The sequence below is a fragment of the Medicago sativa genome, chromosome 1, assembly GCF_051527215.1.
Source record: "Medicago sativa cultivar Bolivia chromosome 1, Bolivia_mono, whole genome shotgun sequence".
Lineage (NCBI taxonomy): Eukaryota > Viridiplantae > Streptophyta > Magnoliopsida > Fabales > Fabaceae > Medicago > Medicago sativa.
In genome coordinates, this window is record NC_140749.1 from 70,713,579 (window position 1) to 70,737,394 (window position 23,816).

Below are 23,816 nucleotides of genomic sequence, written 5' to 3' on the forward strand. Positions count from 1 at the left end.
ATTAACACAACAAAAGTTTCAAAAGTCTTCCATCTTCCTGTTAACAAGTTTAATAGTGTTTGGTTTCACTTTGTGCCAAAAACAATTCTAACTCTATAAAATTATAAAATTATGTTTGACATATTTTGAGAAATCAATTCTGAGGACTAGAAGATATTCTAATTGAAGCTATCATTCGTAGCTTTTGATTCTAGAATGGATTGTAACACAAAATTTTTTTACCTGCAATTCACTTTTAGTCAGAATCAATTCACTTAAAACTCAATTCTTCTCAAAATAGAACCAAACATACACCAAGTGATCTCATGTTCTTGAAAATAAAAACAGAAAATATTGGACACTGATAAATTTAAACATACAGCTAGTATCAAGAAAAAAATCTAAACATGCACCTCATTGTTCACGTTATATCAAACTGTGCAAGAAATTCAACAAAAAAAAATTGTGCGACATATGAACCAAAATAGATAATAACAGATGGTAGCTTTGCCTTTCAGAATTTCACAGGCAGGCAAATAGACACTTTGAAGCTTTCCATCCCCACTGCCACTTGAAATAAGCAAAAATTTAAAAGGAAATATATCTATCGATCTACATCAGTTCAGCTGAGTAGCTAGCTACTCAAGGTTGACCTATGATGCACAGACGCGGCTGAGATCCGCCGTGTCGCGGTGTCCGACGCGGTTCCGACACGGACGCGCGTACGACACGCGTACGATTCGCGTCAGACGCGGATATTGCCGTATCCAACAAAAACAAAAAAAAAAAATTGGTCGGACACGGATCCGACACCGCTCTGGTGTAAACCGACGTGGCAAATCACAGAAAAAAAGAAGAAAAAGAATGAGAATTAAAGAATCAGTAGAGAAAAGTAGTGTTTTCGCTGCTCCGTTTTCCACCACCACACCTTTCCGGCGCCGCCGTCGCTTCCTTCCCCCCTTCTTGGTTCTAATTTCATGGCTTTTATTGTACTCGCCGTCGCCGTTTCTGTTCCTCTGCTTTGCTGCTTCGTGTTGAAACATGACCACCACCACCACACGTTTTGTGACTTTGTCCTTTCTGAATTAATATAATATAATACTATGAACTTTTATCACCACCTTTTATCACCACACGTTTTGTCTTGTCCTTGTCCTTAATGAAGTATAATAATAATATGAACTTTTATCACATGACCACCACACCACACGTTTATAGTAGTAACATTTTTATAATATATGTCCAACTTTATGTATTTTTTACTGGTTGATTTTCTCAATGTGGAGTGAGTTGAACATGATTTCATCATTTTGTTAAACAAAATGTTGAGTTTAAATAAACATAAATTTTGCTTTTCATTTTAGAGTTAAATTGTGATCATAAATTTTTTATTTTATTAACATGTAAAATATATATAGCCGTGTCCGTGTCCTGGGTTTTTTTAGATTAGCCGTGTCCCGTGTCCGTGTCCGTGTCCGAGTCCGTGCTTCGTAGTTGACTAAGCAATGTCTGTAACCGGGCTGTTATGGCCTCAAGTTTTTCAAGTAGTTCTCCAAATCCTGACTGCCCAATACCAGTATTTCCAAAAGCCGGAGCGGGAGTCTGTGATCCTGCAAGAGACAATATGAAAAGATCCCTCTCAATTACAATGACATAAGAATTTAAGATATTAAAAATGACACTAATTATTCAAGTCCCTAGCATTTTAAAATAAAGAATGCACCTTTATCTCCCAATTGATAGTCCTCCCATCTTAGCTCCTCGTGGCTTTTATCTTTGTAAACAGGCATGGCTGATATTGACGCCAACTTTGCCGTCTGTCCAGAAGTACCACTATCCGCTTCCGCTGTAGCCGAGTAACTAGCTATTCTACTTCCACCCCGTTGACCTCCAAATCCTGACTTCCCAATACAAGTACTTCCAAATGCTTGAGTGGGAGTCTGCGATCCTGCATAAGAAAATATGAAAAAATCACTCTCAATTACAATGACATAGGAATTTAAGATACAAAAAAATGCATAATTGTTCAAGTCCCTAGCATTTTGAAAATAGATATATCAGAAAGAAGAGAAAATCCTAAAAACTATTGAAATCACCAAAATTAGAATTCTGACCTCCAACATGCCCACATGGAGGTGAACTGAACAAGCTTGATTGACTTAAAGCAGCAGTCTGCCCACACAGAGTGTTGTGAACACGGCCACATGAGCACACCAGATAAGATGTGCATGGGCAAAAAATAAAAGGTGCTGCAGCTGATAATGAAGAAACAAAAGCCGATGAACTGAAGATAAAATTGACATTATGGTAGAGAAGATAAAATTCTAAAAACTATGGAACTCACCAAATGCAGAACTCTGACCTCCAAAAGCTGAGGTCGTACTCCCAAATGGGCTGCTGGTACCAAATGCAGAACTAGATTGACCAAAAGCCTGAGTGGTGGAGCCTAAACCAAAACCTGGGGAACTAGAAGCACCAAAAGCAGGAGAGCTGGAGGCCCCAAATGCAGGCGTGCTTGATGAACCAAATACAGGACTGCTTGAAGCCCCAAATGCCCCTCCACCTCCAAACACATTAGTATTTGACATGCCAAATGCTCCTCCTGTGTTACCAAAAGCTGAGGTTGAAGTTGAACCAAATGCAGGGGTGCTGGGTGCACCAAACGCAGGGGTCCTAGTAGCACCAAACGCAGGAGTGCTGGTAGCACCAAATGCAGGAGTGCTCGTGGTACCAAATGCAGGAGTGCTGGTAGCACCAAATGCAGGAGTGCTTGTGGCACCAAATGCAGGAGTGCTGGTAGCAAATGCAGGAGTGCTCGTGGCACCAAATGCAGGAGTGCTCGTGGCACCAAATGCAGGAGTGCCGGTAGCAAATGCAGGAGTGCTCGTGGCGCCAAATGCAGGAGTGCTCGTGGCGCCAAATGCAGGAGTGCTCGTGGCGCCAAATGCAGGAGTGCCTGTCGAACCAAATGCTGGATGCGACTGTTGGGTGTTACTTCCAAATGCTTGTTGTGATGGTTGGGTGGCACTTCCAAATGGACTTGTTTGAGTATGAGTAGAGCCAAAACCTCCAAAAGAAGGCTTCTGACCAAACACTGATGATCCTATAAAGGAGAAAAGTTGGATCTCTCAGTTAGAATTAGAAAACTGCAAAATATAATAATATAAAAATAATAAAAAGGCAGAAAAGTAAGCCAAAAGATGCTAATGATTACCATTATTATTAGATAATGAAAGAAGGGTGACATAAACTAGCTAATACAAATCTCAGTTGTTATGTAATCTTTAGGTCTTCAAAAAGAAATGTAAATTAAAATTGAATAGAGAATACATATATCTGAAAGAAATCACATTCCTTCATACTGTTCTTGTTCTTAAGTGTTTCACATGGGATTTTGTATTAATCTGTGGTTCGAATGATATCAATATACTGACATGTAAATGAAAACAACTTAGGGGGTGGACTATGGAGGTGGGGGAAGGAGGGAACAAATCCATAAACATGATGTAGCAGACACAAACACACACACACACACACAAAAACAAACATCATTAGAGAAAAATGCTTGGCAGTAAACAGGTATTTCAATTCTATAAAATATTGTGCTTTTAACACATCACATGACACTGTCAATAAATTGGTTTCGTAGGCTCCAACGAAGACAGTATATTGAGAGCAAGATAATTAATAAATGGAAAAATATCAAAAGGATTCGATAGAAAAAACTACCGCTAAATGACGAAGATGAAGATGCCCCATATGCAGGCATTGAACTACCACCGAAAGCTAGTGAAGATGAAGCACCAAAAGTAGTATTGGAAGAGAAGGGAGACGACGTTTGAGCTGCGGCAAATACACCTGTGGAAGTACCCTCGGACATGGAAATACCCGTTTCCGATCCAAATGGAGTTGGCTTAGGAGCAAGAGGACTGTTACTAAACACTGACTGAGAAGAGTCGGAAGGTGTCGACGACTCGTCCAAAGCTGTCAACAAAATTGCATATATTAATTACTAAACACTATACTTATGATAACAACAACAAACAATGCTAAATAAATAACAAACAGCTATTGTCCAATAAATGATCAGTTCAAACTTGAGAACCGCATTCTATGTTTTGTTTGGGTACAGAAAAAGTGCTTCTCTGAAACAGAGTTTTGGTGCAAAATGCCGGTAGAGATGAAGCTGGAATTCCTAGCTGCTTCTACGGTAAAGCAAAATCAAGTTTGGATTTTCATTTTTGGTGATTGATACACTTTACCAAATTACCCATTACTTTCTTCTCCATCTCACCCAGATCTTGCACTCCAACCACCTGCTTGTTGCATTTTATCTCTGAAACTCACAATTAAAGAAGGGATTTTAGCTTCCCTCTGAATGGAATTATTGAGATGGAGGAAGAACAAAAGGTATTGAGAGATAAAGGAAGGCTGTCGAGAAAAGAAAGAGACAGGCACAAGATTCAATTGTAGTTTTTTCTTTATTTCTTGGTTAATATATTTTTTGTTGAGAAAGTTGCTTTTTTGACAAAGAATACTTCCAATTGACACATGTAAATGACCATATTGCCCCTGGCGGTAGTTAACTACCGCTGGTAAACACGCCGGCAGTTAACTACCGCTGGTGCCCAGCGGTTGTTAACTACCGCTGGTGTTCGTGATAACTCCAGTCAGTAGCACAATCCAGACACTCACCCATCATCACCATCACCATCACCATCTTTCTCTCAAATTTTCACTCTCTCTCTAAAAAAACTCTACCAAATCATCCAAAATTTCTTCCACTAAATCACAAGTAAGTTATCACTTATGCTATTGTCATGCATTTTAGTTAGTATATGTATTTATATGTTTATAATTTTAGTAGTTGTTTAATTATTAAATTTTGAATATTTGTTTTTAATATAGTTATGTTGTAGATCTGAAATGCTATTAACATATATTATGAATAACTGTTATAATGAAGTTATATTGCTTAAATTTATAATTTTTTTTCGAATTTTATAAATTTTTTAGGGTTTGAATATTTGTTTTTAATATAGTTATGTTGTAGATCTGAAATGCTATTAACATATATTATAAATACATGTTATAATGAAGTTATATTGATTGAATTAATAATTTTTTTTCGAATTTTATAAATTTTTTAGGGTTTGTTTAAGATTTTTGGGGTTTATGTCAAATTTTCACTACAAGTGTTTCAATGAGTTTTTCATTGATTATTTTTAATTTCTATGTGTGTAGATTTGAAGCAATGGCCGGGTGGATCGACGTTCATGCAACATTCAACGGAGGAGAACCTCAGAGGTTGAAGGTTCGGTGCCTTGATGTAACGTTAAGACATCTCAAGGATCAACTGAATGAATTCAACCAAGGAGTCAACCCAAAAGACACAAGGAGGGTGCAAAATGTTCGGTATAAACGTCCAAAGCTCGACGAGGGGAGCGTATCATTCACTTGGGTGGAGTTAAAGAACGACGAAAACGTGACGAGCATGTTTTGGGAGCACACCAAGTTCCAGTGGATCGATATGCGGGTGACGTTGCTGAGATCAACTGAAGATATCATCAACAGCTTGATTCCGCCAGAAGATCGTCATTAGTTAGGGTAAGGTGCATTTCAACTACAACATTTGTCTTACCTATGAAATGGGGTGATTCAAACTTGCCAAACGGCAAGGACTCGAGCATTTCGCTGGGCATTAATGTTTTTCCTTTGAAAAGATTAAATTTTTGTTAGGCTTGCTTAGATGATGGTATTAAGTGTCAAGGAATGGACCTCATTTCGTTGGCACTTGAATACCATCATCTAAATCAAGCATGACAAAAATTTATTCTTTTCAAAGGAAAGCATGAATGCCCAGCAAAATGCTTGAGTCCTGTTGTTTGGCAAGTTTGAATTTACCCCATTTCAGAGGTAAGACAATTGTTGTAGTTGGAATGCACATTCCAACTACAACAATTGTCTTCCTTTGGATGGGGTCATTCAAACTAGTTAAATGGCAGGACACCGGCATTCGTCCGGGAGTGTTTTTGTTCCATTCTAAATGTTAATTTCTTGTTGGCTTCGTTTAAATGATGGTATCGAAGTGTCAAGGTCTGGACCTCATTCCGTTGGCACTTAGATACTATCATTTTAAACCAAGACCAACAAGAATTTAACATTTGGAATGGAACAAAAGGACTTCTGGACGAATGTTGGAGTCCTGCTGTTTAGCTAGTTTGAATTGACCCCATTCAAAGGTAAGATAATTGTTGTAGTTGGAAGGTACATTTCCGAATGTAATGTAATGATAGTTGACGTACATGTCTTTTACGTAATGTAATTATATGTAAATAAAATTGCCTAAGAATTAATGTTGTGTACTTATCGAATTTATTTATTCAATACGCCATTTTTATTTGAATTAATGTTGTGTATTTATTATAATTTACTTATTTGGTACGCAATATTTATTCGAATTCACGTTAGATTTTATTCGAATTTTAATTATTTGAATTCACGTTAGATTTTATTCGAATTTTATTCGGATTTTATATAAATAAATGAAAATAAAAACTAAAATAAAGGAACACAAGTAATATATATAAAATCACATTTTATTAATATAATAATACGTTTACAATGGGGTAAAACTAAATCTGCTTCGTCGTACCAATAACATTAAAAATAACATCTTCGTCGTACATTTATTCCTTAATAGGTGGAGTCATCTTCGTCGTACATTTATTGACTGAGGATGAGCCTGAGAAATACCAGACTCAATTTATTGACTGAGGATGAGCCTGAAAAATACCAGACTCAATTTATTGACTGAGGATGAGCCTGAAAAATACCAGACTCACTTTAGTGAGTACATTAAGAAAGGAATCGAGGCAGATGGCCTTGAGGACCTTTACAAGAAGGTTCATGCTGCAATTCGTGTTGTTCCTCACTTGAATATATAACCAATGAACAAGTTCTGGTTGAGTTTCTTTGAGTACTGGACTATGACAAACAAACATTTTGTAGAAGAAAGAGTAAAGAAGTAAAGAGGAAATGAGAGTAAGGAGGAGAGAATGTGAGGAAATGTGAGAATGTGAGGGTTTTTGTAAGGGAAAAATGTAGAAAAAATAGGTTGAATGAATGATGGAAAAAGAGGTTGAATGATGGAAAAAGAGGTTGAATGTAGAAAAAATAGGTTGAATGTTGAAAGAAAATAGGTTGAATGTGGAAAAAATGTGGGAAATATGTGTTGAATGAATGAAGGAAAAGAGGTTGAATGGTGAAAAGGACGGTGCATCCTAGAATGCACGTAGCAGCTGTTAACTGCCGCTGGAAGACTCCAGCGGTTGTTAACTGTCGGCGCATTAACCAACGGCTATTAACTGCCGCTGGGGTAAAATGGTCATTTCTATGTGTCAATTGGAAGTATTCTATGTCAGAAAAGCAATACTCTTTTGTTGAAAGTTGGGTTGGGTTGTAGTCATTTTTTATCACACGTTCAAATTTAGCCTTTGCAAAAGTAGTGATATAAGAAATTTTATGTTTGGGGTGTTTGGTCATTTTACATTTAAAATCAGTTTTGATTCAAACTATCCAAACAACATCAATTAATAAAAATCACTTTTAAATGAGTGTATCCAAACATAAATCAATTCACATTCAACTCACTTTTTACCAAAATCAATTCTCTCAAACTCAATTCTATCAAAATCAATAATTCTCCCCACCGCCGAACCAAACACACACATAGTCTCTAAATATATCGAAACACAAACTGATCCTTTGTGTCTTTTTTTTTAGTAATTTTATGAACCAAACTGACCAACGAAATACACATTCGATCACTAAACTAACTACCTGAAAACATATTCAAGAACCAAAACGACTAATCAAAGAGACACTTGTGGATGCAGTTGCAATTTCAATACATACATTCAAGGATTAATATAACAGTCAGTTACACTTCAAGGGGCCAAAACAACGGTTTTTCTTTCTTCTAGGTTCCAAAATAACAGTATTTTCTTTATATAAACGTAGAAACCCTAAAAAAAATGGAGGAAGTAACGTACAACGCAAGAAAGGAACAAGGAAATCGTATCCAGTGGCGGATCTTGGTTAGGACCCATGGGAGCCATGGCACCCCCAAGTTTTCTATATATATAAGATCTGGCACAATGTTAACACTAGTATTTAGTTGGCGCCGTGAAAGTGAAGATCGTTTTTCTTTCAAAGGTCTCGTGTTCGACACTCGACACTTCCGTCTCGTGTTCGACACTCGACACTTCCATCATCTTCCTTTTTATATTTCTGTTATAATATAATTTTAACATTTTGTTCAAAAAACAAAAAAGGCGTTTATGGGAATTGAACCCGCACCCCCTACTCTGCATTCAATCAAAATATACCGCTGAATCAGTTGACAATTTTGCTCTTATTTTAAAACAGCTTAATATATATTTCATACAAATTTGGCACCCCCAAGAAAATAACTCAAGATCCGTCACTGATCGTATCTAGCCCTGAGGTTTTGACGGATTAATCATCATCGTTATTAATATAAATATGTCGAATTCTCTACCAAAAAAACAAGTTGAATTAAACCAAGGAAAAATAACTTACGGACTATAAGCATTGTCGTATTGCAGTATAGTATGAAATTTCTCTCGGTTGGTTCAATACACAACGGATGGGATGAATTCAATTCAAGGTTGTTGTTGGATATATAGTGCATTCTATAGCTTATTTTTTAAGTCAAAACGGTTTCTTTTATATGTATAGCTTATTTTCTAAGTCAAAACGGTTTTTTCTAATCTTTTTATATTCAGTTTTTTTTTTTTTCCATCACAGTAGTAATAATTTATAGGATTTAGTTTATGCATTGACGGTTCAAAGAATTTTTTACAGTGTCAATCAGTCATAACAATTCGATTGTTAACAATTTTTTTTTTTTTCCATCACAGTAGTAATAATTTATAGGATTTAGTTTATGCATTGACGGTTCAAAGAATTTTTTACAGTGTCAATCAGTCATAACAATTCGATTGTTAAAAAAAAGATTGATTTTCATTATATTTTTTTTTGAAAGGAATGATTTTCATTATATTTAAGAGTTTAAAGATGGTGGATTGTCCATTCAAAACAACTTTGAAGACACAACCAATGAAAACACTCAAAAGTGGGATAAGGTAGTTATATATATAACATCACAATTATTTTTTATTTTATTTTTTTATTATTCTAATGTGCTGATTCTAAGTATTTTTATTGATTGTCTGTGAAAAATTATTTTGAACCGAATGGTCCATCACTATTAAACTATCTTTTTTTTTTTTAAACAACAAATTTTATTAGACAACCAGATCTCTCAAGACGAACAGAGACCGGTGAAACTGAGAATACAAACAAGAGGCGTCGTATATAGGCGGAACACCTGAACAGGCCCGTCCCTTGGGGGGAGCAAGCAGCTCAATAGTAGTGGTGCTACTATACCCCACTAAAAAAAAATCTTTATTCTCATTTCTCTGATACGCACATTTTAGACTTTCCTTCTTCTCATTTTAGTAACTAGAAGGTTGATAAAGGTATTCGCCTAAGTTTGTATTTTTATATTATTTATTAGAATATGAATATTTTTTGTGTTAGTTACAATGATGATTATTTCTTATGTTTACGGATTTCATTTTCAATTTAATTAGAACGTTGTTCATTTAAAAAAAATGCATTTTTATTTTGTTATGGGCCTCTTTTTATCTACAGAGTCGAGCCTCCATATTCATAGGGACGGCCCTGCACCTGAAAATAAACACCCTAAGAGCATCCACAATGGAGACTCTCATCTTTGAGGTCTTAGATAGGTCCCACATTGACACATCACTTTTTAATAATTTTTTAATAATAGTACCTAATAGGTACTCAACCACTCCAATGGAGACCATCTAACAAAAGGTCTAATAGGGTCTCACCAATATTATTTATTTAATACACTATCTATTTTAATACATTTTTTAATTATTATTTTAATAAAAAGGTGATGTTGGTCCATTTAAGAATGAGGTCTTAATTTAGACCTTGCATCTTTTAAGACCTTCACTTTTTTTTTTCCACAATGGGGGTACCTATTAGGTACTAGGTCTTGAATGTTTAAGACTCTCCCATTGTGGATGCTCTAAAAACACCCATGAGGACAATGCCCACCAAAATACACATCACCACCTAAAATAGACTCTTACACGAAAACAACCACTTTAAAAACGATATCCAACACCACCCGTCGTCACTACTCATCCCCAAAGAAAAACACCCCGCACCCGCAAATGTTCTTCGTTTATGAATTTTTTCGATAGATAGAAAATTAATTATTGTAACGGTCTAACCAATAGGTTAGATGGAAAAAGGTATAAAATGAAGAGCAAAGCATGAGGTCAATAAAAAACACCTATTAGAAATATCCTACTCCACAAAGAAAACAAAACGACTCCTATACAAAGAGAAAATACATGAGCCTGATGATGAAAAACAAAATAAGAGCCTAAAAAAGAGACCATAATCACACCTAACAAAAAAAAAACATTTGCAGAGAGCTAAAAGACAAAATCACGACAAAAAAAATCATTGAAATCTCCACAAAAATAATAATAAATGGGCAAAAATAATAATAAATTACACACAAAATTTCCAAGGAAATCCATAGTGTATAACTTTAACACTCATAAAAAACAAAAAATGGGCAAAATCAATTCATTGAACACATTCATATGCAACTCATAAATGTATATGTATATAATATAATATATAATTAAGCAAAAATGGCAAAAAGAAATGAAAAAAGAACTCACAAAGATAAGCAACCCTTGGATTCTCCCCTTCAATCTCAATATTTTCTTCATTTGGCAACTCAACAGTCCTTGTAGGTGCCCTTATCATCCTCTTTGAAGGTTGTCTAGAGATTTCAAAAGGACCCTTTGTCCCACTGGTGCTAGCCATGTTTCTGCCACACCGGTCTCAAACAACTTCGAATACACGATCACCAATGCAAGTTTAAAGTTTCTTCTTTTCTCAGTATTGTTATTGTTCTTGGAACAAAAACCAAAACAGCATTTGTGTGTTGAGTAGTGATGAGTTAAGAAACTAAAGGTGTCATCTTTTTGAAATGAAATAATAGGCCAAAAAGAATGATACTTTGATTGAGAAAGAGGTTTTGGAATTGCTCTAATAGCAAGGTAAAAAGAAAAACTATTGAATAAAGAAAAAGAAAGGAACAGAACTGAGATTATATTGATAATGTTTTGTTTTTGTGAGTGCTTTGTTTTTTATCTTTTGGTGAAACGTGTCACCCAAAGGAAGCGAGTGTTTCTTAGAGTGTGTTAGAGCGACTGTGGCTAGCAGTCCTCTTAACCTTTTCTTAACCCTTTGATATTTTCACAAGTGAAAAATCCCCTTTTTCAAGATTACACACCTCAAATTGAAGGCAGATATTATATGTCATCATAGGAATTTAATGCTTCCTTGGTACTCGACGAGTCTTTAAATACGCATAGACAATATAATTTGCGATCATTTTGGCTCTGAGAACAATTAACAGTAAGTTTAGGTATGCAGTTGTTCTCTCCACTAAATTTCTTGGAAAACAAACTAATACTAGTTGATTAGGATAATTTGGTAAAATAACATCTCTTTCTTTTAATTAATACATTTCTTAATATGTGAGTAAAAATCTTAAATGACATTCATTTTGAAACGGAGGGAGTAGTAAGATTATAATTGAACTTGTGTATTTCATATTAAATATATAACTTTTTAATAAATAATAATTGTTGTTTTTCAATAAAAAGTTGTTACTTTTAGTTCTTTTAAATAAAAAGTTGTTACTTTTAGTTCTTTTAACATGTGCAATATTACATATGTTAGACAAACCCTTAAGGGTTACTTATAAAAAAAACCTCTATCAAAATTGTGAATCACAAACTTTGAGTGTGCTTATTTTATCATCTTCTCAAACACAATTTGAGTGTCAAACCGATCCCAAAACACTAAATCATTATTCGTAAACATTTTCACGCCTTTTTTTAGGGACTTTTTTTGTAGTCTATTGAGCTAGAAAAATACAAGATAATTGCTCTTCTTTCATCTGTTTTTGCTCATTCCCGTCAAATAGTCGAGCATGAGTTAACACACAGGTGTATTTTTCAGCGTGAGTTAACTCACGTAATCCGGGAATGAGAAAAACGGATGGGAGAAGAACAATTCTCAAAATACAAGATGCATGCTTGTTAAGATAAGAGAATACAGGTTATAAAGATCCGGTAAGAGATTTAAAGAGTGGAGGAAGCATTCCAAGATCGTTAACTTACTATTTTAGACGATTAAAGAGCGTCTTTAAGGCACTCATTAGCATTCCCTAATTTAAACCCTCTTTTTGTGACGATTATATCCACTCCGCTCATTTCGCGGGCGTGCAAAACTTGGTTTTGCCTGTTAGATATTTAATTCAATCATAATATCACATGATCTGCACACCATACCCATCTTATATTATATCTTCATCTTTGTCTCTCTCATCCAACCTAACCCCTTCCCTTCTCTCGTGAGAGTCTCAGTTAGGAAGACCTTCGCAACGGTGCTTTCCTAGGTAGAAGAAAGCGATGGTTTAAGAAGAAAACAACACAAAACTCATCTTTCTTCTTTCACTCTTTGGGCGCTTCACCCACCATCCTGCCACACACAATGCCTCATCACCATGACTCACGGACTTACTTCCATGGTATGATAACGAACATTCCTTGCAAACCCACCTTTTCTAGACCCAACGATGTGTAAACAATGTGATTCCATGCATGCCCAAATTGAAAAATAATACAAATACCATACCATAAAGCAGCTACATGTGACGATTTTACAACTCCTTGGAGCTGCTTCTTCACAACTATCAACCGCTCACTTTAGATTTCCTGACAGTGCTCAAGTGGAATAAGAGTCTATAACTTATAACTATCTAGTCTACATAATTAATTGTGTTTCTTGCTACAACACCCTGAAAATGAGTTTATTTTGGGTTTTTGTTACCGGAGGTTTTTCCAATGGTGCCAATGAAACCGTTGAACCTCTTCCTTTATGAGACCATTCCATCGGGAAGAGTTTCAGATGTATCATGTTATAGATGCAAATGTTATACTTCACCATGCAAGTCAGTGATGGAATGAGGAATCACATTCTGGTGGTTGTGGAGGTCAAGGAGGGGAGTGCGAACAAAACAACATGGAAAAAAAATAAAAATGTTACAGTCTAAGGTAACACTGTAGCACTCACCTTGGAGAAAAATGCTTAATTTGAGTAAAATGATTTTTTCTAAAATAACTAATTAAATCCAACATAGGCACCTAGAGTCCAGCAAAAAAAAATCTAAAATGCACCTAATTGTTTCAAAATGTGAACAACATTTGAACCAAAATGAATAATAATGGCCGGTAGCCTTGCCTTTCAGAATTTCATGAGGCAACCAAAGTGACGCTTTGAAACTTTCCATCCAAACACTGTCACTTTAAATAAGCAAAAAATTAAAGGGAAATAGTTTCCTTTCCCTTTTTCTAATTTTATTTTCTATTTTCTCCTTTTTCTTTCTCTATAACCTCCATTCAGGCGGGGGAAAAAACCCAAAGACTAAGGTTGGACGAAGTTGCAAGTGCAACCTCAGATGAACTACAATTTACATGTCAAGAAAAAGTTAGGCGTATGAATAATACGTCCAAATAATCGATCACCTAGGGTGGTTGGGTTTTGTGAATTTCTTCATAGAGAATTTTTGCAATTGGGATCTGTTCAGCCGCTGGCTTATTGTCAGTAAGAATGTTGTACAATGAGTTCAATTCTTCCGGATTCGCTTTTTTAAATAGGCTCTTCAGTACTGCAACAGCTCCGGTGGGTGTGTGCTGATTCATGGGAACCCCTTGATCACTTCCACCTCCACCATTTACACTGGTCTGGCCAGCTTGTGAAAGCTGCCCTTGAGGCCGACGGAAGTCCCAGTATTCATGACAAACTCGACTACGATCTAGTGCCTCAATAGCCTGATTAAAGAAAGCAGATAAGAATACCTTGAGAGCTATCAAAACTATGTTCAAGAAAAGAAATTCAAATTGGGCATAACAAAACTAACTCGGATTAAAAAGAAGAAAGGAGTTTACAGCCCTAAAACACCAGGTTAAAAATATGTTAAACAACTGGAATTTTACAGTATTTGCTCTCATGTACCAGGCTGAATAAACAAAATTAAAACAGTGTTTAAAATCCAGACGTAAAACAAGTGACACGCTTTTGCGTCAACAATTCTTCATGTGATTTTTTCATGAAGGAAACTTTTTTTTTTTTAAGAAAAAAATTTAATGCCAGCAAACTCCCACTTTCCTTCTTGGCAGGTTGTATATGAATAAATTTGGCCTAAAACGAATTTTAAGTTGAGGACTTTTTAATTAAAGCTAATAATAAAAAAAAATCAAGAGCCTTTTTAGGCCTAATTAATTTTTATAATATTAAATAATAAAAGATATGTATTATAATTCAGGTTCATAAGATAAGAATATCAATGTTAATTGATAACATAAATTTTACTAATAATGAAAGAGTCGTAGCAAGATGGTGGATCTTTTTTTAAAGAGAAATATACTAAGAGCCCGAGCAAATGCTTTAGTTGCTTCACCCTTGGGCAGCCCCTACTTTTTCTTTTGTAAAGAAATTACCAAGAGCATGCATTGTTTGTGAATTCTGTTTCCATTTTCAGTAGATCACAAAACAGGTTTAGAAACATCCTGAGTTGCACATTATGAAAATACTTATTATTATCTCCTTAACACCAGTATTAGCTGCAAAGGGTTAACACTACAAAAAATTTCTGAAAATACATAATAACTACTTGATATTCACAAATGAAGCATTTTGAACTATAAATGAGTTTTCATTAATAAAATTACCTTCACTATTTCTGGTGAAGAAAATCCAAACATTTCGATGCCATCAAGGCTGCCAGCAGGATGTAAAGGAGGAAGGCCTTTTCTTCCCAGCTTAAACTGTTTTGCTATCTCTAGATTCACTCTCTCTCTTACCATATCCCAGCATTTTGTTGCTGACATATGAATGAAAACCTCCCTTGGATTATTTTCCAAGGAAACCTGGGAGGAAAACCAAGATTTAGTTATTTTACAAATAACCTATTTCCAATTCCAGCCAATTGAATAACTCGGCGACTTATAGCAGTCCTCTCCATGTCCAAAGTAATTTTCAACTAACAGCATAACTAACACCTAAAATAGTTTTAAAATCTTGATTTTGATCCGACAGGAAATAAGTCACCCAATAAGTTAAACATGTGACTGCTTCTAATGAAGATTACACCAGATCACAACTGCTTTTTCAAGTTTACCTCACGACTAAATTTTTAAGATTATATGTGCCCATAATGGCCTGAGAATGAACAATGTCCATCTCAGGGATGGGTAAAGAGGCAAAAGAATCTCTATAACATTAACGTCATAGGGAACAACTAATGAAAACAAAACATTGCTTTAAACACACGGTAAAGCCATGAACTGGAAAATAGGTGAGCCAAGAATCTTCCATCAAATTCTTGCCCACATAATAAGGGGTAAACCTTGACAAGATTTTAGCACAAAGGGATTTAAATTCACAGCGCATGACAAATTTACATCAGAAATATGAAAGGCTTTTCAAGACATACCAACAAAAAGTAAATACTTTAAAATCATTTGCATGAAAAAAGATTGCAGTTAAGCATAAGGTGAAAGTACCATAAATAGAGGCGAACCACGTCCAGCATCAAGAATTTCTGAAATATAGTAACATGTACTGCATGGATCTAAGATATTTATGTATCGAACACGGCTTCTAAATCCTGCATCAATTAATTTAATATGCATAAATACACAGCTTACAAATTCAATTTAACAGCGACAAGACATGATTATAGACCAAATATACGCACCCTTTGGAAATATAGCCTGAATGCTGCACCATGACTTTCCAGAAAGCACAACTCCAAATTCCAAAGGCTCAACATTGCAGTTGATGCGCCGGACAACCTTTGCAATACGAGGACCTTTCTGACGGGAATTGTTTGGACCACAAGAGATGTTTCCGTTAACAGCTCTTGCATTGTCTGCTACATTAGAAGTGGAACATCCATCAAACCTCTCATGATTATCCTCGTTCTTAGCCTTAATAGTGCTGGAAGGTTGGGGGTTTGAAGGACAAACCTCCAAACTTTTTAAACTATGACCGCTGGCATCTGCTCTTGTAGAAGCTGGAATGTTCCTCGCTGATTCTGCACCAGTAAGACCTATATGAAAAGAAAGATCTACTGGGGTAGAAGGTATAATTGGTCTTCTCTGCTCGTGACATTCTTGTTTTACTTGTAAAAGCTGAGTTGAATTTGAGCCTGAATCTTCACGAAGCACCGCAATAGCATCCTTCTCACCCGTCACAGAAGCATCTGTCACAGGGATGGTCAAGCTTTTATCTTCTATATCACTACACAGGCTTGCTTTATTTCTAGAACCAGCAAGCATATGAGGAACCACCTTCCTTCTATTTGAATCTGACATCTTCATTTCATCATCTTCGTCGTCACTAAGAAGTATGATATCTTTAGGTCTTGAATGTGTACTTTTCTCATCTCCGTGTTGAGCTAGCGGCGGTGATAAAGCATATGAGGAATCCTCTTGATTGAATTCACAAACAGGGACACTCGGCTTTGATCTACAAATGATAGACTCTCCTTTAATAGCAAAGATCTTACGATTAGCCATCTCACACGTAGGTATGGAGCTATTCTTCTGTTTAAGATAGCTCTGATCCTTGCTATTTGCAGAATTTGCTTGATCCACTATTGGAACATCTGTCAAAGCCGCCTCATTATTCACATTGCTCCTGGAAGAATGAGACGAGTCGGATGAATGCAATTTCAATTCCCGACATACTGTTTTTTTATCTACTGAGATATAAGAAGTTAGGGCCAGCCCAAGGTCTAATTTTGCCCATCTATAAACTGCACTTAATTTTCCTTCCAATGCCTCAACAAGAATATTTAGTTCGCTAATATCATAACGAAAGAGGAAAAATTTGGAGCTCCAAGAGCATGAACACAATTGCTTAGCATGATCCAAGCAAGCATATCTATCTGTGGAACAGTGACAGGCAGCAGCAGATAGGTGTAAATCAAAGAAGCAGATGCTGCATTCCCTTTCACTGGTAGCATCAAAACTACTCTCCATTTTTAATGCCTTTGAAGAACTGCAGAGAAATTCCCTTCTTACCCGCTCCATCTCAACACGTGCCTAGGGAAAAAAGACAAAAAAACAGTAAGAGAAAGAATTCACAAAGCATAACCCATATATTTTCATTCCGTAATCAATATTGATTTTGAAAGTGAGAAGTCGGAATCATCTTTTTCTTGCCAGTTTGAGGGTCACTCATAAATCAGGACATCAATTTCAATAACTATGAAATTGTAATTGACGATTGATGTTCGCTTTCCCCTTAGAAGTTTTAATACTAGAACAAGATCCACAAATTCAAAGCAAATAGAACATAACTAAGCATTTTAGTCAAAACTTTAAGCAATTAAAATATGTTTCCTTTAATAAACTAATGAAGTTAGGTGCCATCAAGTAAAATAAATGATCCTTTTCCAAAAATCAGGAAATTTTCAATTGCCACCCCCAATGAAGACAAGTGAAAACTAATGAGTTGGTGACTAACACAGATTGTGGCCTTCAAATGACCAACCAATGCAAGGCTTCAGAATGGACAATAAGGAACAGGAAAGAGAAATGACACCATAAATCAGTACATATAAAATAATTCTTCGAGAGGTTAACTATAAAATTTCAATATATACGAACAAAGAATCGGAAATAATGCCCCTCTCTCCACCTTCATTCCTTTGTAGTTAACATTTGCTGTTAAAACCTGATTCAAGAATATCTTCCAAAGTTATAAATTGAACTTCTGTACACATAATTGCTTAGAGTAAAACCATTCTTTGACATCCACCTAACTTCAACTTATCAAGCAGTTGATCAAAGCCTCGACAGAAAAATGGTTAGAAGTTTGGTCCTTGCCACTGCCCTTACTTCCAATGAAGTTGAAACCGCACACAGTAAACAGGCTTATGGATTGACCACACTTTAAGCACAATAAGCTCTTGCATGAGAGGCACACCAAAGATGAAAATCATAATTGGGCCTCCACCTAAGAGCCAAGGCTTTAAGAAATGTCAGCACTTGACAACTGTAGACGCTGGTAAAGTTAGATACAATACAAGACAGCCATGACCAAGTGGTTGCCAGTTTGATCCTGAGTAACCCCCTTTTCTTAATTGAATTGAACATCGCTAATCCTGCGTTGTTTACAGTTCAAGCCTAAAGAAATCTTGAATGAAGGTGATTGTTATAAATAAAACTATTTGAGACCTTCAACTAAAATCACTTAAATTTTGGGAAAATTGGTCAATGACATTCAAGAACCACTGAAATTATATTTAACCTTTTTAATAGTATTATAATTATAGGTGAAAGATTCTGTCATGAGCCAACTATCTCGAAAGCCTAAATAGTTAGGTGATGACAGAATGATTTTATTTTATATCTCTAACACATCCCCTCACTTAAGAGCCTTTTGGGATTGAAGCGTGGACAATACGTAACCCACTTACCTTACACAAAATACAACTTTTTATTAGAAGATAGAAGCAGTTGGGGATTTATACTTCAATCTCAATAGGAACTAAAAACACCCAGTTTATGTATTTTAGAAAGACTACAAATAAATAAAATTTTATTGAGTTTAAAGACTAAAATTGAATTGTTGTGATTTTAAAGATTCTCCAATTAAAATAGTTAACATGATACCATAAACGTTATCCCGTTCTACAGTATTATATGGAGAAACAAAATTTACCTTGAATGCTTTTGCCAAAAGACCGTCTTTTCCACAAACATCTTTCCATTTTAGATTATCCGAAGTGTTTTTCTTCAGCAAAGTAATCTCCCACTGGGCTCGTACTGCTTCCCTAGCAGCCCCAAGCAATAGCTTATCATGAGATACAGAAGTCTTACGCCCCTGCTCCCGGTACAGCTCTATAGCAATATGTCCATGTGGAAGCCAGTCAACGGGAGCTACATTAACAGCCTCAGCACAGTTGAAGCCACAATTGAACCCAGAGTGGTAGGCTCGAGGAAATGTTAGAATAAAGTCCCCAGGGTTTTGGACACACCTATAAACTGGCACACCTTTGGACTTAAGAATAGAAGGAGAAAGCTGTGTGACCTGTAAGCGAAAGTTAGAAAGTCAAGCATCAGATAAATATATGTCAAAAAAACAAAGCATGATCATCAAAGAGAAAAATTTGTCTGCTCAGTCAGAAATGAAATATGGAAGGTGGGGTGAAGTCTGGTGAAAAATAAGACAAAACTTCACCCCACCCAATGTGAAGATATCGATAGTTTTAATCTTGTTTATTACCTATCTAGCAAGTAAAACAAACAAGACGATAAACAAGAGGAACAATATCATGTGAAGTGAGAGACAGACATGTGATCCCATCTGCAACATCCTGATCAAATGAACTTGTGCAGTGGCAAAAAACTTTCACTTACCAGCTTATGAAGCAAGTCAGGTTGTTCTTCAAAAAGTTCAGGTAACTGCTTTCTCATGGCCTCTTCCAATTTGCATGCATCTTTTGCAGGGACACCATACCACATTTTTGGAGCACCCAGATGCATATAATTCAATGAATATAAATGGTGATCTTCCACATGCTGCACCCAAAATTAAACCATTAAAAACAAAGATAAAGCATCTCCTAAAATAAAGACGCTATATAAGCAATCTCTCTCACACACGCAAACGTGCATGCGCACACATAAAACTTCAAGTTTACTTAGAAAAACAGGGCAAAAGGATGTCAACCAGATGGGTTCTTTATTCTCACTATAAACACACCCATAGCATCCCCTCCCACCCTCGAAGGGTGTGTTGCATATGAAGAAACAACAATCTATATTCTATATAGATAGGACATACAAACACAATATGCACATGGACAAGCATAAGGTCCTATAGAGTATAGACAACAAATACAAAGGTAAACTGATAGATAAAAGATAATATGATTGTAATTCTTATTCTTGAGATGGTCTACATGCTTGAGGAATCCCGGAGCACAATCAATTGCATATGTACACGATTTAAAATTTTACAATTTAATAATGGAAAGAACAAAACTAAGGAAATTAATTATAAGAAAGCTAAAAATATAAAAAGAAAATATATGCGACACTAAATACATATTAACTCTCCCTAAGCAAACTATTTTGTATTGCTAAGAATGTGCCACAGCGGCAAATAAAAAACATATATATGACACTACATATAAATAAATATATATATATATATATAACACTAAATAGATTATATTCTCTAATAAATATATATATATATATATAACACTAAATAGATTATATTCTCCATAAATAGGAGATATTTTCCAGCAGGTATAAGCATGAGTTGGTGAAGAATTCATGAAAGACGTGCTAGAAGACAAGGATGATATGTTGTCCTTACCCAACAAAATGAGGAAAAGCACATTCCTATATACAACCATGGCACTACAACACCAGATATATCACTGGTTTCATAAGAGAGCAGAGATCCTGGTAACCTTGCAAAGTTATTTAAATTCCACCCAGATTTTATGTACTGCTCGTATGAAACAGAAACTTGACTAGACTTGCTAGGAAAACCACTCCCAAAACTCCCAGTTTCCAGATCAGCTCCATAAAGCACCTAGAAGTATGTCCAAAACAAAATGTAAGGAAGGGTCATGTACAAAGGTCAACGAACATGCAATAATTTCATGAAGCAGCAATTTATTAAAATTACATAGAAAGTGACCTCAATTTCTTCAGTAGGACTCTCAACCATCCGCCAGTATTCACCCTCAATGTTCTCCACAGAAGGCTCTAAGGTACCATTTAAAATTGCTGTATTAGCACTTGGATGAGATAAATTATCATTTTTGAAGTATTCGGCCTTAAACTCGTCTGCATATCTCTTAAATGTTTCCAAGGTAAATTCTGGGCCAGGTTCAAACCCAAATGTTTCAACTTCACAAAATCCTGCATTAGGTTCTGTTCCAGTGCCATTATCCACTCCCATTCTTGTGCATCTTCTCCTTTTCCTTTTCATATTATTTTGAATCCTTGACTTCTTTGTCCCTGAGTTACGATTCTGAAGTTTGTCAATCCTCTGAACACGAGTAGCGAATTTAGAACCCTCCCATATACTTTTTTCCTTGAGAGGACAAGGGGGTTTCCATGAACGTGGGGGAACAATACGGCAGATTCCATATGGTTCAGCTCTGGAGCGAATCTTCGATATATATTTCAAAGTATCTTGAAATTCCTGAGAAAAAAATTATAAACAAGTCAAAGATTGTATTCTGCAATAAAGCTAACCTGTAGAAGTAAACATATAAATGGCAGTAACATGAGTTAACTCAAATGTGCCACAAGAGCGAGACCTCTTCAGTGGGGTAGAAAACAGGAGCATTCTCAATTTGTGGTCTACGAGCATCTTCTGGTCGCCATCTAGCAATGACCTGCCCGAAACTTCGATTGTCAATTACTCATTGAGCAAAAATTTGCCCAATAAAATAAGCTCTTAAGGTAAAAAAGCAACTTGTGTTTTAATATACAACAGTAACGGAACATCCCGATTCATAAAACTTGGAAATGAAAAAATATGATTATTACCATATGCCTATATTAACATTTAATTAATATAATAACAACAACAACAACAACAACAACAATAATAATAATAATAATAATAATAATAATAATAATAATAATAATAATAATAATAATAATAATAATAATAAAAGTAACCGAAAATAATGACAAAGGAAGATTGAAGTTGTGACATGTCAGAGTTTATCAGTTAATTAATGCAGCCAATAATATTAATACCAAAGGAAGCAAAGCACCTTTTGGCAATTACGGCAATCTGGACATCCTCTGAGGACTCCTTTAGGAAGACAAGGTCTCGAGGAGAAATTCTGCATTGATATTCGTATGTAAGATACTAAACAGAAGTACACTTTTATATTTATTACGGATAAATATTGCAATAAAAATCAAGACATCCAAATCTTAAATGAATCCACGTGAGACTAACTTGATCATGCCGCTCACAATCAGCGTCTTCCTCTGAACCGCTATCGCACTTTCCATGGTTAATCCATCTTCTTCGTCGAAGGGATCTAGAAACCTTTGCACTATCACTCAATTGGACACCATTTCCAACCTGAGTTGACTGTGATTCAGATGCACTTGTCGTCGTCGAGGAACTCGTCGGATTTTTATCATTGTTTTTCTCATTCTCTTCTACCCTCTTCAGTGCGAAAGATGTATATGACTCAAAACCCGGTGGAACTGACGGAAAATCATCATCTTCTTTAACACATATCCTCATAAGCTCGGTCCCCATCAATGACCTCATGCAAAGGGCAATAAGCAATAATGTCCTGATTCGTCTTCCCTGTACAAATAAAGAAGTAACTATAACGTCATAACACACACAAACATCTATTATATTTTCGATTAAACTTACTTTGAAGAAACGTACTCATAAAGTGAAAGATGTCAACCGTACCTATAAATGAAATCAATAGAAGCTAAATCAACTTTCCGCTAACTTCATAAATAGCTCGAACGCGCCAATCTGAACAGCCAGAGAGTTAGTTCAGTTAAGGTAACACATTTGCATGCAACATAGTATCATAATATTCCGTACTTTTTCTTTCCTAATATCATCAAAATTACTATCGTTACTCTTCTCCAACAAATACATTTTCAACGACGCGATTCACATTCATCGTACAACAACATAATGCCAGATCAAAAAGCAAATGCATATTAAAACTTCAATATGTTGTCATCTAAACACACCAGATCTTTAAACTTAAGTCCATTATTACATTTTAACAACCAGATCATGAGATCAAAAATTCAAAACAATTCATCAAACCACTGAAAAAAATCCAAAAAAATAAAAAATAACAGATCCATTACAAAGGATCTTCACAAAATTAGGTCTCATTATTTTTACAAGTATACCTAATAATCTAGATGTAAAAATCAAAATAAACATTATTATAATTTTATAAATTCACTACAATAACCTAAACCTAGCAAATAATAACAATAATAAACCTTAATTAGTCAATAATATTACTATAATTAAGCAAATTTGCGGTGATTATAAAAAATCCGAACAAAAAAACGAAAATCCATACCCTAAGATGAGATATCTAAACAAAATCTGAAGGATTTGCGATGTTCAATTGTAACGTTGAATATATGAAAAACGCGTTGGTACAATGGTGAATCAGTCAAATAAGCAAGGATAATTTGGTAATCTTATAGATTGGTTCTGGAGCTTGAAGAATTGAAGTTTCAGTGAAAATTATACAAACCCTAATAACAAGGTAGAGGATGAAGATGATGATGATTATTATGAAAGTAACAGATAAATCTATATCCTCTAAATTAATGTGAATTTTTTTTTTCTTTCTTTTGTTTTGGTCAAATTATTAATTTTAGGGTGAAAACTTTGTAACAGTGAAGCATGAAGTTATTGAGTACAAGGGTATTTTGGGGTTTTCAGATGTTTTTGGGTTACTTAATCAAGGTTTGGGTTGATGTCAGGGCTTTTATGTATCATAAACTTTCCTGTTTGGTTTGGCTTCTGAGAAGCAATTCTAGCCCAAAATCAATTCTCTA

At 35.4% G+C, this 23,816-nt stretch overlaps 2 protein-coding genes across 7 annotated transcripts; both read right to left on the reverse strand.

Annotated features, from left to right (window-relative positions):
* Positions 1 to 347: 347 nt before the first annotated feature.
* LOC146956934 (uncharacterized) lies at positions 348 to 11,205 on the reverse strand. 6 transcript variants are annotated; one of them, XM_085732791.1, is made up of 7 exons: positions 10,800 to 11,205; positions 3,709 to 3,963; positions 2,324 to 3,082; positions 2,094 to 2,234; positions 1,703 to 1,927; positions 1,479 to 1,589; positions 348 to 632 (listed from the first exon to the last, which is right to left on the reverse strand). In XM_085732791.1, exons 1-7 carry the CDS (start codon positions 10,945 to 10,947, stop codon positions 622 to 624), a joined length of 1,650 nt encoding a protein of 549 aa, XP_085588917.1. In that variant the 5' UTR covers positions 10,948 to 11,205; the 3' UTR covers positions 348 to 621. The 6 variants fall into 6 exon arrangements, with proteins under 6 accessions (XP_085588917.1, XP_085588939.1, XP_085588916.1 ...); XM_085732813.1 differs by lacking the exon at positions 1,703 to 1,927; XM_085732790.1 differs by lacking the exon at positions 348 to 632 and having other exon boundaries at positions 1,217 to 1,589.
* Positions 11,206 to 13,399: 2,194 nt separating this feature from the next.
* Positions 13,400 to 23,557, reverse strand: PKDM7D (Transcription factor jumonji (jmj) family protein / zinc finger (C5HC2 type) family protein). The gene is made up of 13 exons (XM_085732714.1): positions 23,330 to 23,557; positions 22,687 to 22,755; positions 22,210 to 22,572; positions 22,019 to 22,090; positions 21,554 to 21,631; positions 20,926 to 21,435; positions 20,596 to 20,817; positions 19,629 to 19,790; positions 18,931 to 19,299; positions 15,956 to 17,306; positions 15,762 to 15,865; positions 14,928 to 15,125; positions 13,400 to 14,027 (listed from the first exon to the last, which is right to left on the reverse strand). The coding sequence occupies exons 3-13, from the start codon at positions 22,531 to 22,533 to the stop codon at positions 13,722 to 13,724; spliced, it is 3,696 nt and encodes a 1,231-aa protein (XP_085588840.1). The 5' UTR covers positions 22,534 to 22,572; positions 22,687 to 22,755; positions 23,330 to 23,557; the 3' UTR covers positions 13,400 to 13,721.
* Between the last annotated feature and the right edge of the window lie 259 nt (positions 23,558 to 23,816).